The sequence below is a fragment of the Podarcis filfolensis genome (genome assembly GCF_964270895.1).
Source record: "Podarcis filfolensis genome assembly, chromosome: 6".
Taxonomy (NCBI): Eukaryota; Metazoa; Chordata; class Lepidosauria; order Squamata; family Lacertidae; genus Podarcis; species Podarcis filfolensis.
The window spans coordinates 51,235,815-51,249,093 of record NC_139609.1 but is presented as its reverse complement, the minus strand read 5'-3'; the positions used below and the strand labels follow the sequence as shown (position 1 = coordinate 51,249,093).

The 13,279-nt window shown below is 42.5% G+C and overlaps 2 protein-coding genes across 2 annotated transcripts; one reads left to right on the top strand and one right to left on the bottom strand.

Moving 5' to 3' along the window:
• The first annotated feature begins 43 nt into the window (after positions 1–43).
• CFAP144 (cilia and flagella associated protein 144) lies at positions 44–4,397 on the top strand. Its single transcript, XM_083619992.1, has 4 exons — positions 44–283; positions 1,862–1,921; positions 3,729–3,832; positions 4,089–4,397. The coding sequence occupies exons 1-4, from the start codon at positions 148–150 to the stop codon at positions 4,200–4,202; spliced, it is 414 nt and encodes a 137-aa protein (XP_083476118.1). The 5' UTR covers positions 44–147; the 3' UTR covers positions 4,203–4,397.
• Positions 4,398–4,756: 359 nt separating this feature from the next.
• EBNA1BP2 (EBNA1 binding protein 2) lies at positions 4,757–13,198 on the bottom strand. Its single transcript, XM_083619963.1, has 9 exons — positions 13,065–13,198; positions 12,195–12,278; positions 11,368–11,534; positions 11,043–11,166; positions 10,011–10,100; positions 9,693–9,768; positions 8,832–8,925; positions 5,714–5,876; positions 4,757–5,068 (listed from the first exon to the last, which is right to left on the bottom strand). Exons 1-9 carry the CDS (start codon positions 13,134–13,136, stop codon positions 5,018–5,020), a joined length of 921 nt encoding a protein of 306 aa, XP_083476089.1. The 5' UTR covers positions 13,137–13,198; the 3' UTR covers positions 4,757–5,017.
• Positions 13,199–13,279: the final 81 nt, after the last annotated feature.

The following is a 13,279-nucleotide window of genomic DNA, read 5'->3' as shown; positions in this document are numbered from 1 at the left end:
AGAATCCCGGCGCAACTTTCGGCTGCGACGTTCCGCTCGGTTGCTAGGATACGAAAAGGTGGGGAAACGCCGCCCGCAACATACACGAAGGGCATTTCGGGGCGCTCCGGGCACGTTCTAAATAGCCTCCCACCCAGATAGCGGCAGATGGCAGGAGCCGTGCGGGTCCCAAAGGAACCATTGGACCCAGTAAGCCAGAACAAGATCTTCTGCGAGACGGTCCGGAAGGAGCTACGATGCCAGCGCCTGCAGACGGAATACGCGATGAACCCCCTGATGACGGGTACGGGGGTATCGGGGGGAGGGGAGAAACTTCTCCCCTTCTCACGGGCAGACGGAGCTTCCCAGTCCCCTGTCTCTTGACTCCAGCTCTAGTTTTCCCCCTTTCCACGAATGCACCGTGTTTGGGTGCTGGTTGTCATACGTTTCTAGAAGATCAAGTCACTTGCTGCAAACTGAAACAAAAAACCACCACCAGAGGGGTTTGTGGCACTTTAAAGAGTGTGATCCACAGGTTTGTGGCGCACATACACACACATCTGTGTAACGGAGGGAAAGTTGAAGGTTGGAAACAAGTAGGAAAGGAATGCAAAAGCAGTATTGGTAGTTGAGTTAGACCTTAAATGTATGCAGACTGACCCTCACAGCAATAGCAATTTGTGTTATCACATAAATTGCACTTTAAATGCCCAAGCAGAAATATGAGCTGCAATATGAGCGGTTAGATCTCCATAGGATCAGAGTCGTTTAGGTGCAATAACTAAAGGGGAGGGGCTGTAGCTCAGTGCAAGCGGAAGATCTCAAGTTCAACCTCAGCATCTCTAGGTGAGGCTGGGAGAAAATCCTCCCTGAAATCCTGGAGAGCTGTTGCCAGCTGGTGTGGACAATACTGTGTTACATGGACCAATAGTCTGACTCGGTATAAGGCAGCTTCCTATATTCCTAAACTACATTCTCAGTGCCAAACTGAATTCAGGAGGGATTCATAGAATAGAGCCATTTGTTGGTAACATCTTTGCAGTTTTCTGTGTGCGTGGATTTGCAGTCCTAAAACTCAATAAGACTTATGAAGAGCCGTTTCATAAACACATCAAAAAAGCTTGTTACAATATCCTTTTGCCTCCACGTACTCCACATTACTGCTTACTCCCCATCAGGGCACCCACTGCTTTTTGAAGCCGCATTGAAACTACATTAGCCACAATCCATACTGATCTTGACAAATACTATTGTTTGATGCATTTCCCATCCACCCCCAACTTAGCTTTAATCTAGCTGGAAAACTGGGTGGGGAGTAAACAGCAATGTGAACATTTGAGACAGCTATCTCACATGCCCAGGTGAGCACACTTATACAGATGACAGCTTCATGAATAGGAGTTGGAAGGTGGGGATTGCAGGGGCAAGAAATTGAAAAGATTTCACACGTGGGAAGACAACCCCGCCCTGTCTCCGATGTGAACACCACTGTGCAAATGCAGCTTGAAACACAGAAGCAGGGGCAAGGCCTTGCTGCATTTTAAGCCACTAATGTAAACATACCCTAACAGGCCTACCCCTCTGGAAACTGACGTATTACACAAATCTCTCCACTGGTTTTGATCCCAGGTGCCAGTCTTTTCCTCTAAAATGATGCACTGACTTTGTAGTGTCTCCCATGGCTATCTGTGGGACCCCCAAAAGTTATGCAAATATCCTTGTGGTTCTTTGAAAACCTGCATTTAAGAAAAAGGCCTAAATTCCTGCCAAAGATGGGTGGTGTGGGGGAAAAATGATAAATTTCTAAGCTTTGTTAGTTTTCCTCTGCCCTTGCTTAAGGTTATCTAGTGATTAATTTGCCTTATCTTGCTTTTACCTTTAGTTTACACCATAACTCGAAAGCCTACCTCTTGGCATGATAACTTAGAGGAACCTGCAGATGGTAAGCACATGTTTTTAAACAGTTACATTTAAGTTGGTGAAACAGAGAGGAGTCATTTATGAAATGTTTTCCAGCATGAATCAAAGAAGGCAAAGTATGTAGCACCATACTGAAGTCTAAACGTCAAATTTCACTCTCTTTCTCCCTCTGTAAACCAAAAAGCATTATACTATACAATGTGAAGTGGAAGGTGGCAAGAGACAGCTGATAGCTCCAATTTTTGTATTTCTTGTTTTTGGGATCAATCTTTTATTGGATCAGTTCCTTTCCATGTATGTTGGAGTGTTGAAATTTTCAAGTTAAGAAAAAAGTCACTGCCATTATGTTTTTTTCTTAATAATGATATATTTTTGCAAATAAATATTTAAAAGCACAAGCTTCAATATTCAAAGCAACAAACCCCAACTTACCTAGCCACACAGAGATACTATCAAATTTGACTTCCAACTTAATCTTATTTCATTAAAAGTAACAACTAGATTAGTTCCCATTTCATCTTTTTAATTCTTTACCTTTCTAAGGGTTCTGAGAGACCTAGATGGTGCTTGTTATGTTGAAATGCCTTTATCCAGGATATTGGTTTCAGGATGGACACTGGTTTGTGGCCTTTTTGTAACTTGAATTATTGCCAGCAAATACTGTTGTAATATAGTTTAGCCTTTTGGGACAACAATGAAGTTAGCTTAAGGCCAGTGACAGCTAACCTTTTTAGGAAGGGTAAAATGTAGAGCAGCCAAGAGGACATGTCTTTGGGAATTGAGGTTTTCTGCAACTTCTATTAAATTATACAAAATACTGTAGTCATCCCATTTTACCAGAACAATGCAGGCCTCCTATCTGCCTTAGAGAAGATGTGAACTTCACTTAAAATCTTTTCCAAGCTTCATTCTCCTGTCATGCATCTACAGAGTGAGAGCATGGCAGCATAGGCATCAGCATGCAGTTGCTATACTCTGTGCAGAAGAGCAGTGCCTGGAATTCTAGAATTAGGGCCAGGGTACAAGACTTACTGGAAATATTAGGAAACAAGATGGTAAGCAAATGCCACTTTCGTTACGTAATTTAGGCCCGAGTGAAAATAAGAGAAACAAGACAAAGCCATAACACAAGCTAAGAGTGTGTTCTTCAGAAGGATTTAGTACCTGCTATCCCAGCCTTCACAAAGCTCATGCCCTCCAGCTGTTTTGAATGACAACTCTTCATCAGCTCCAACCAGGACAATTGTACTGGCTGGGGCTGATGGAAGTTGTGGTCCCAAGCATCTAGAGGGCACCAGGTTGCCAAAGGGTGGGCTATCCTATCCTATGACCTTGTCATGAAATACAAAGAAAATTCAATTGCATTTTTACTAGGTTTGCCATTGTTTCTAGATATTTGACACACACAGAACGAAAGATATCAACTTTCTTGCAATGCTGCTCACATAACAGGCAAAGCAGCTGTCCTTCCTCATTCACAGCAGGAACCAACAGCATGTTCAACTCCTCTAACATTTTTTGAGGGGGTAGGTGGTGGGTATTATTGGTATATGATTAATTTTGTTGTATCGTTTTGTTGTTGTTTGATGCAAGCCAACTTGAGAGAATTGACCATGAAAGGCAGCATATGCATTGTGAAATTAATGATGTATGTAAAAACTTAAGGTGCAAGCTAATAAGTTATGCACGCAGAACATTGAAATTGATAGTGTATAAGCATTTAACAGAGCACTGTAGCATCATCACATCTAAAAATTTCAGTGCAATCTAAGTGCCTTGCACCCAGTCTACACTAAGCAAGTCTCATTGCCAATGCTTTAACCCTATAGCTAAGTTCCTGAAACTAATTCATCATGCTGCACTTGAACCAAACAAGAAATACACAGAACCACAAACAGAAAGCCAAGAAATCGGCTGGTTTTCCTCACCTTTGGTAAGTGGGTTTTTAAGGAGCTTCTGGGGAGGTGTGTGTAGTTGTCTGGCATTTTAAGAATCCAGACTTTACAGGAAAATAATTTTAAGCTGTTATAGCTATGGAGAAAGCTTTGAAAGTTTGTAGGGAGTACCTGGTTGGCTATCAGAATCTAGACATTTTACCAAATGGGGAGATAGTTTGGGGAAAATATTCAAATCCTAGCTCCTCCCTTATGCCAAATGTTCTTATACTATGGTAATATTCTCCTTCACAGATCAGTGTAAACCGGAATGACAACAGGCTATACTTCCCAAGTCGGAGCACTGAAATCACCAGATATATGGCTGCTATGTGGCGCCTGAAGGGGATGACAAAAGATAAGCGATAAAGGAACACAGCATTGCAGGACTTTAAGGGAAGGACTGTAGACATAAATTTAGGCTTCCAGACTTCCATGGGCTCCATCTTTTAATTATTGCAAAGCATAAGACAGAGGCCTGACACAGGGTGCAAGGCAGTGGGTATAGGAAAGTCCTGTGTTATGTGAACATTTAGTATTACAATAAACCTGACCTGAAACTGCCTGCTATTCTTTCTGCCACCATATTCATTTTGTCATCAGTTTTTATAGTGGGTGGATAGGACAATCTGTTTCTCAACCAGAAGTTGTGGTATGAGCAGCAACAGTAGTTCATGTGATTATTTGCTGGTAGACCACCAGCTTCTGCTGTTGAATGGAAGAGGAGGACCCAATGCCCTTAGCAAAGAAAGTCATAAAGTGGCAGAAATACAAAAGCTGTTGCTTAGTACTCTGCATGCACCACTGCTGGGTGACAAGGGAGAACACAGGCTGATGTTATGTATGAGGTACCAAAAAAATTGAAGGATTTAGTGAGACCCAATGCAAACTAGAAAGGATCTCTCCCAACCTGACACGGATGATCAAGCTATCAAGACTTTTTAATTCACCATCTTGCACAAGGAGGATCAAGAAAGACCAAATCAGTATGAAATATAGGCAACCAGAAGCATCTGCTTGTTATTTATGTATGAGAAGTGCGTACACCCTGTGTCAGGCAGTACCACTTGCTGACTCTGAATGGCAATCTGAACGGCTATGTTGTCCAGGTCAGCATCACTTCACGCCAACGTTCCGTAGGGAGTCACACTTCACGAAGAAGGAAAGGTCACCCATTTTACTTGTTATCGGGAACGGTTCTTCATTTTCTGCCTCACCTTCTTGCCAGGCCTCTTCTAAAATGAGATACAAGTTGAATGTTATCATTTTACCACCTTAGCTATACTGTACAAGGGAAAGGGTGATGGCAGGGAGGGAGAGGGGGAGTTGTGTACCACAATGGGCTGGTTCACATGTAATGGCAAGCCAAGCCTTATGGGTTGCTTTTCTGGGTCCAGGCGCAGGGCAGAGTGACTGCTTGTTGCTCATTCACAGAACGCCATGGTTTACTTGTTACTGTGGCTTAATGTGAGGTGTGAACCAGCTCAGCAAATGCTCTACTAGCAGCCAGATTACAGCAAGATTTTCCCAGTTGGCAGCTGTTAGCTAATTTTTATTTATGCCAGCAGAAGACACACTGATAAATTTTAATCATTTAATTTATGCACTTATAAATTTAATAAATTTATACCCTCCTTACAAAGCTCACTAAAAAAGAAGATAGCAATATATAAAGCAATGTAAGTAAAACTCAAACACACACCCTCAATATAATAAACAGCAGCCATAAATAAATACTAAGAGCCCACTCTAAACCATAAGAAATGTAGCCTGATTAAAATCCCTCCAAATTAAATGAATGCATTGGAAATTTATTATAAGCCACTTCTGTTTATTAACACTAAATGTCTAAATAAAAACAATTCATGGTAGGTACTCACATTGGCACCCTTTTTCCCTGCTTTTCCAGGACCCTTGTGGTGGGCCACACTAGCACGGAAGTTGGACGTATCATTGTGACTTTCTCGAGTGTTCCATTTTGACCCTTTCTTCTTGCCACCAAAACCAAACTTCTGATTCTTGTAGCGTCGTTTGGCACTCGGTCTGAAAGAAAAACAACCAGCTAATTACGGCTGGGTACTTAGCCATCTCTCTCCCAATAAACTGGCCGGCTCCACAGCAAACATTTTTATCTTTCTCTCCCTGCCCTCAAAAGGAATTATTCCAACTTCAGTACTTTATTATTTTAAGCAGCACCGCACACCCCATCCTGACACTTCACAATCCGCTTCCCACTTTGCCAGACACCTAATGGCAAAGGCTACTCATTCAGCATCAAACAGAAACACTGGAAGCCAGTAGTCAGTTTGCTTTTTCGGTGCACCCAAACAGCAACAGTTCTAAGGCTGTAGGTCTCAGACAGTTCATTCTTACTAGGCTAGTTTAGCTGTAGCGATCAAGCGCTCTGAAGGCATTAGTCTTAGATGTTAGGTATGAAAGAAGTGAAATTTTTATCTTGGGCTCCAATGCTGTTGGTGTGATGGCAGTGAGATCAACTTGGGATCCAACTGGCCAGCTCAGCCCCTCCCCACCTCCAAAACACCATTTTGGAGAATTTCAGTGACTTTCACCAGCAGGCACCTCACTGACAACACTTGTGCACATGCATTTGCAAATGAAAGGGGCAGCGCCACATCAGTGGAATGACATGCCACTCAGTTGCCATCTGCCATCAGCTAGCAGGAGGCTGCTTTAGCTGCGAGAGCTGGGCAGAGGAAGGACTTCCGGGTTGGCGCCATTGTTTAATGGCGGATTCCCTCCGAGCTCTGGAGGGAATCGGCTCCGTAGCGTCTGGGTCTGGCCGCTGCGGCGAAGCGGAGACCCTTAAAATCACAGGTGCGGATGCCTGTGAACACAGAGACTCGGCGGGCACCATTTGCGCCCCCCCAATCCGCGACGGAGCCTTTTTAAAGGCTTCGGAACGGAGGCAGGGTGGGGCGTGGTGCTGAGAGTACTCCCTCGCCTACGGAGTGAAGCCGCAAGCCATTGACAGAGAGCGCCAACTTCTTCCAAGACCGATTGGACTCTAAAATATAAACCCGTGAGTAATACGGAGATTGGAATCTTAAAAATTTTTAATTTTGGATTTGGAACGAGCGGGAAGGGGCTAAAAAGGAAGTCCACCCCCCCTCTTTGTAAACAATTTAAAGCAAAGGACTGGGCAGCTAAGGTCGAGAGAATTTGTTTCTTGTTTAAAGATCCTGACTTCACGGTTTTGACACTATAAGAAGATTCACTGGAGGATAAAAAGAATTTTGGGAGCTGAAATTTCACCCCCCCCCGAGACCCGGGAACGTCCTATGAGAAAGCCTGTTGTATTGAGGATTTTGACAGCTGTCAAGTGAGCTGTCAGCTGGAAAAAGAGAACATTGTTTCTGCTGTTTTTGCTGGTTTATTTGGTACAACTTGTTGAAAATAAGGAGGGCTGATACAAAATAACTGGACTTTTGGTTTTGAGCCGAAAGGAACATTAAGGAATTAAAATCCCCCTAGAGGGGTAATAGGGACACTACACCACAAAAATGGCTGGAGTATGTAAAATCCAAGCAGAATTGGACAGAGCACTCGTTCTCTTGGGAAACTTGCAAGATGAATACAATGCTTTGTCTACAGAGGTATCATTACTACACTGGACAGTAAACAACAGTTTTGAGCCTGATAAGGACTTGAAACAGGAAGCCTATTCAACTGAACAAATAAATGAAACTGAAAGTGTAGATATGATGGAGCAATATGTTGTTTTTGAAGAAAATGAAGGAGGAGCAGGAGATTTGCAGGAGTCAAAGGAGAGCTACAATATGAGGCCTGACATGATGATAAAAAAGGACAATAAAAATTGGATGTGGAAAGCCTGGTCTGAATGGGACTTTGGAAAATGGAGAGATCCCCTTTGGAGGAGATCTGAAGACCTGAGGATTACAAATTTGTTGAAGGTGAAAGCTGGAGCTTTGGGGACACATGGATCTGAAAGAAATTTGAAACAAGAGTTGGAGTACCCCATAGGCTTTGTTTTTAAGTATGGAGGACTGGCTGGAAGCAACATTGAGTCTGTTGGGCCGGAGCCCCCCCGAGACTTGGGGCTTAACATCAAGGACTATCAAAGAGACCGGCAGAAAGGAACTGAGAGAGATATAAGGGCCTCGGACGTGAGATCTCCAGGCTAAATAAATAACATAAAGACTGATGGATATTGGTTGGGGACTGGAACCAGGAGAAGGGTGGGTGGAGGTTGGGAATCCAAAGGGTACATAAGGATAATTTGCTTTTTATATTTTGTTAGTGGTAAGGAAATTGGGTAAATCGTGGAAGGGAAATTTTGGTCGACTTTAGGAAAAAGGCTTAAGAATAATTAATGAGGTATAAGTATTGATGTGTGATTTTAATAAGGTAAAATTGGTTTTTTCTTTTTAAATTAATTGAAAATAAGGCTGTTAGAAATAAATTGAGGAAATGGAAAAAAGAAGTAAAGTAAAACAATAGTATGTTAGAACAAATGTTTAAGTTAAGGTAAAGAAATAAGTTAAGGACTTGCTGAACTGACAATTTAAATTGGAATACAAGAAGGGGAGGTGTGAGGAGGTCTGAGAAATAAGGTTAAGAATAATAAGTATCAGAAATTTTATGTGGTTTTTTCTATTTTTTTTCTTTTTTTTTGTTTAGTTTTGAATATTATGTATTTTTGTGTTGTTGTTTTTTTCTTTTTCTGTTTTGTTTTGTGTATTTCTTGTTTTTGTTTGTTGTGTGTTTCTTGAAAATGCCAATAAATATTTAATAAAAAAAAAAAGAGAGAGAGCTGGGCAGAGGGACACCTTTGGCCAATCCAACCCCATCGCTGCCGCCTCGCTCCCCCTCCAGTGCTCTGCTAATGGATCGACTTTTGTTATTAGAAGGACTTAGAACTTAAACACAAAACAAAACTGATCCAATAAAAGACTTATTCATGGTAAAGCAAAAGAAATGCAAGTTTTAGTAGACATCCCAGCACTTCACAGACTTTACCCTTTATTTTTATGCTGGCCTCCAGCCCCTGCCTTCTTTCCCTGAGTTGCTGGTGCTTTTTCACCTTCCAAGAAGTCCAGCTTGTCTGAAAGACCTGCATAAAAGACAGAATAAATGAGCTGCATGCCAAGCCAGAAAAGAAACTCCAGGACAAACACTGCAGGAAGGCTTGCTTTATCACCCAAAGGGGTATATCTATGCACAGGAATATTGTGCAGCATTTGGACCATGGGTAGGCAAACTAAGGCCTGGGGGCCGGATCCAGCCCAATCACCTTCTAAATCTGACCCGCGGACAGTCTGGGAATCAGCGTGTTTTTACAGGAGTAGAATGTGTCCTTTTATTTAAAATGCATCTCTGGGTTATTTGTGGGGCACAGGAATTCGTTCACCCCCCCAAATATAGTCTGGCCCCCCACAAGGTCTGAGGGACAGTGGACTGGCCCCCTGCCAAAAAAGTTTGCTGACCCCTGATTTAGACTCTCAAGTACTAGATTATAATTTCTATATTTTCTATGCAGCAGTGGCTGGAGGTATCAACAAGCTTTTCCACAAACCAAGTTCTTGCAACATGGACTACACATAAGCCTTCCTTTAGGTATTCTACTTGCATGCAAAAGCAACACAGGGACAGCAGGGCTCTGAATCATGCAGGGAGCTTCCACAACCCAGGAAGCTGTCTGCTTCAGAAGTGTGCCCTCCCAACTTGTGGAGGGACTGTGATGGAGCTGAGCATACTTATCCCCTCTCTCATGTTGCTTTTACATGCAAGTGGAATGCCTGAAGAGGGCTACAATTTTCTACTGCTGTAGAAAGGGTTGGGGGGAGTAGTGAAGGATAAAGTGGGAGTGGAGTGCCTCACCTTTCTGGTATTTCTTGATTGCATTCAGCATTGTGGATTTCTCCTTCTGCCTCTTCTGCAGCACCTCAGTTTGGACCTACCAACAAGAAATAAAAAGTGAGCCTTTCCTTCCACTATTCTCCAGTCCTTTCCAAAATGCTCCCCTTTTTTGCACACAGATGTATCCTTCCCACACCCTAGGAGTCCTGTTCATGATATTTCTAGATATTTCTGCCCAAGAATTCCAGTGCTGAGACTGCCAATCAAAACAATGGGTGTGTCTTTCCCGCTTCCTCCATTCCAAGGGGGCTTCTATGTTTTTGACACTATTTTTCTCACCTTTTTGCCGTATTTTCTCAGGGCACGGAGCTGTTTGGCTCTTTCAGACTTTTCCATTGCTTCTTGTTTACTCTTCAGCTTATGCCGAATCTAATTGAGAGAGAGCAACCGATGTGCTTTTTATGCAGATGAAGGCAGGTTCCCTGAATTTGTGACTATGAAAATCTGCTTGTTTGTGGCAATGATGCTCTTTTTAATTTCAGAAATGAAAACCAAAGCAGCTTAGAGTGTGCTGCACTCCTAAACGTGAATTTTGACAATTGCTTCAACTGTTTAGGACTATGCCGACTCTATAACTGTTGGGCAAAAGTTGCCGTCTTTCTCCAGCAAGGTCACACAAGACAAGAAAAAGCATCATGCCAGAAACTCATAACCCACCATTATTTCTTGGATACAAAATGACCAAAGGGAGAGGCAAGAGCAGACGCACAAATTCACTATTAATGCCTCAAAATGCAGCCATGGCCTTAGATGCATCATTTTGTTAATACAGAAAAAAATTGACAGTTCTCTAAAGAGCTCGATAAGGACATATTGCTGCCAAATAGCTGCTACAGAATCCAAGGCTAATTCTTTATTCTGAAGGCCCAAGACAATATGCAGCAGGCATGGGAACCTCTGACCCCTAGGCCTGGCACAGGTCCCAACTGAGTCTGCAAGACCTGTTTCCCTAAACTACACACATTTGCCCCATACCCAATGTTGTATGTGATAGCAGCATTATGTTCCACACAAAATCAATCTTCATTATAGTCCCTCTTTCTTAAGAGTTCAGTACAAACTGAAAATGCTCACAAACAAGCTTTTTATGGCCTTTTATTAACAAATTTTTAATTAACAATTCATGATCTGTAGCATTATGCACTGAGAATAACTTTGCTAGAGCTCTTTTTCTCCATTTGCTGATGCATTACAATCAGGCACCATCAAAATACCTGACCCAATGAGCCACAATTTTGTATATGACCAGCAACTGTTAACATATCCATTGTAGCAGCCAGATGAGAAAAGAAGAGGAACCATGCACCTTACCTTCTGCATCTGCTGATCAGATTTTGCCATCTCTGCAAAATAGTCATCAGGCCGCCTAGTAGGGATTTTGAACTTATGCAGCCGAGGCAAAGCTTCTAAAACAGATGCTTGGGCTTGACGATAGCTGGAAACACAGGATAATGTATTAAGATGTTATATGCAAGCAGCCATTGGACCATTAGTAAATTGTTACTTTTTCCATTGGACAATAAAAAACTCTTGAACTACTAACGTATTGTTCCATTGTGCATATGGCTGAAAAAAGCTAAAAGCTCAACACACCAGGCTGATAAGAAGCAGCTCTACTTCCTATACACAGACTTACAAGCTCATCTCTCTCTTGAAGTCATCCTCAGGGTCAACATCATCTTTGTCAAGTGTTTGACTAGAAGCTGCATGTGTGGCACTTGTTTCCAAATGAGAGGTAACATCAAGCCTTTCAATCCAGGCCAGGTGTTTCTGGAATTCAGACAAGCACTGCTTCAATCCATCCTAGAAAAGAGCATATTAATTGTGTATTAAATGCAACACAAAATCTACACGATAACTAACATGCCAACCATGTTAGAATCTCTCCTCCCCAAACAGACCATGTCCTGATACTCCCACCCCAAAAAGATGCATTGTCTTCTGCTCACTATCAAAACAGATGCCAGAGGTTTTTGAGCCTCAAACTCCTCCTAGTGCTTCAGTCTTAACAATGACAACACAAACAGAGGCCAATACAGAATTTCTCCTATAAATTTGAAAGAAACTGAATAGCTTAAGGGATTTTATCAGCCTGCAGAACATGGTACCACTCTTATTTTGATAGAGTGTAGTCAAATAAGTGTCAACTTTTTTTCTTGCCCCACCTCCAACATGTCTTGATGGTCCAAATGAGTAAAGCATCAAGTTACCATGTAAGTGGTGGATGATGCCCAATCTAAAAGGTGAGACTCATCAAGCATGCAGATAAATAAGCCCAAGCCATTCCAAAAATTGAAAAGGACTGTAGATGCCAGGAATTCAGTTTAAAGGATGAGTTCAGCAGATAGACTGAACTGAGTGGCTGAACAATTTTACTCTGGCTAAATGGTATACCCATCCAAATGAAGCTCAATCTGCCCACACAAATTAATCCCACAAAGGTCATGTTCGTACAGCACTCACCACGTTGTTGAAAGCTTTCGGCTGTCCCTCTAGCACAACGTTTAGGCCTGGCTTGATTGAACCTTTAGAAAATGCGTCTTGGAGCTATATGGAAGAAAAGTTATAAAATCAGCAGCATCCCAGATTGCTGAAACAGAAGGATGTTAGCTCACCCACCCCAAACCCTTAATAATAGAAACCTTGGAAAAAGTAAGAAACAAAGCACACAGGAGCACAAGTGAGAGGAAACCTAAAATTAAGTGCTCAAATTGCAAGTGATTAGACAAAGCAGCTCTCTATCTGCCCTATGTAAGCATGCTTTGCTTTCGGTGCTGAATTGACACTGTACTGTGACGTGCTACTGTGAACAGGCATTGGTGGGTAGGAGTGTGAGTCGGTAAGCTACTAACTCAAATTTCACTCTAGTCATAAACCAACTAGGCAAGCTGCTATTCTTTCCACCTCAGCTGCTTACTTACAATATGAACAATAATATAGGGCTATTACTTAAAACACCAAAAAATGTATGTGATGTATGATGAACCCATGAAATGGGTTGTGGAAGCTCCCTACACAATTCACTATGGAGAGACGTTCAGTGTTGCCTGGTCTTACACCATCACATGAGCAGCTCTAGCTAACATGGATTAGCCCTGCTGTCCCTGTGTTGCTTCTACATGCAAGTAAAGATATTTATATAGGGAAATGCCCTATATAAATTTTATTTTCTAAGGTATTGCTATTATATAAATATAGTCCTGTCTACAACCTTTGTAAGAAATGAAGTGTAGCCCTCCATGGCAGGCTACAGAGAAATGAGCTAAACATCACCAGCCATAACAAACATCCTGCCCACACTCCAGCGCAGCATGATCACAGCACTAAACTTACCTCTCGGTCAGTGACAAGAGACTCTTCCGAATCCGATGACGAGAAGCCCTCCTCCATCTCTACGTGAGGCATTGCACACTGTGCTTTGGGGCGCCTCGAATCCACCGAGCTACACGAAGAACGGGGGGGGGGGGGAGACACAGAAAGTGCGCTCCACCTTCAATTTCTCCACTGGAGAGATTGGTATTGCTTCCCCGCCTCCCCGCGGCCAGGCT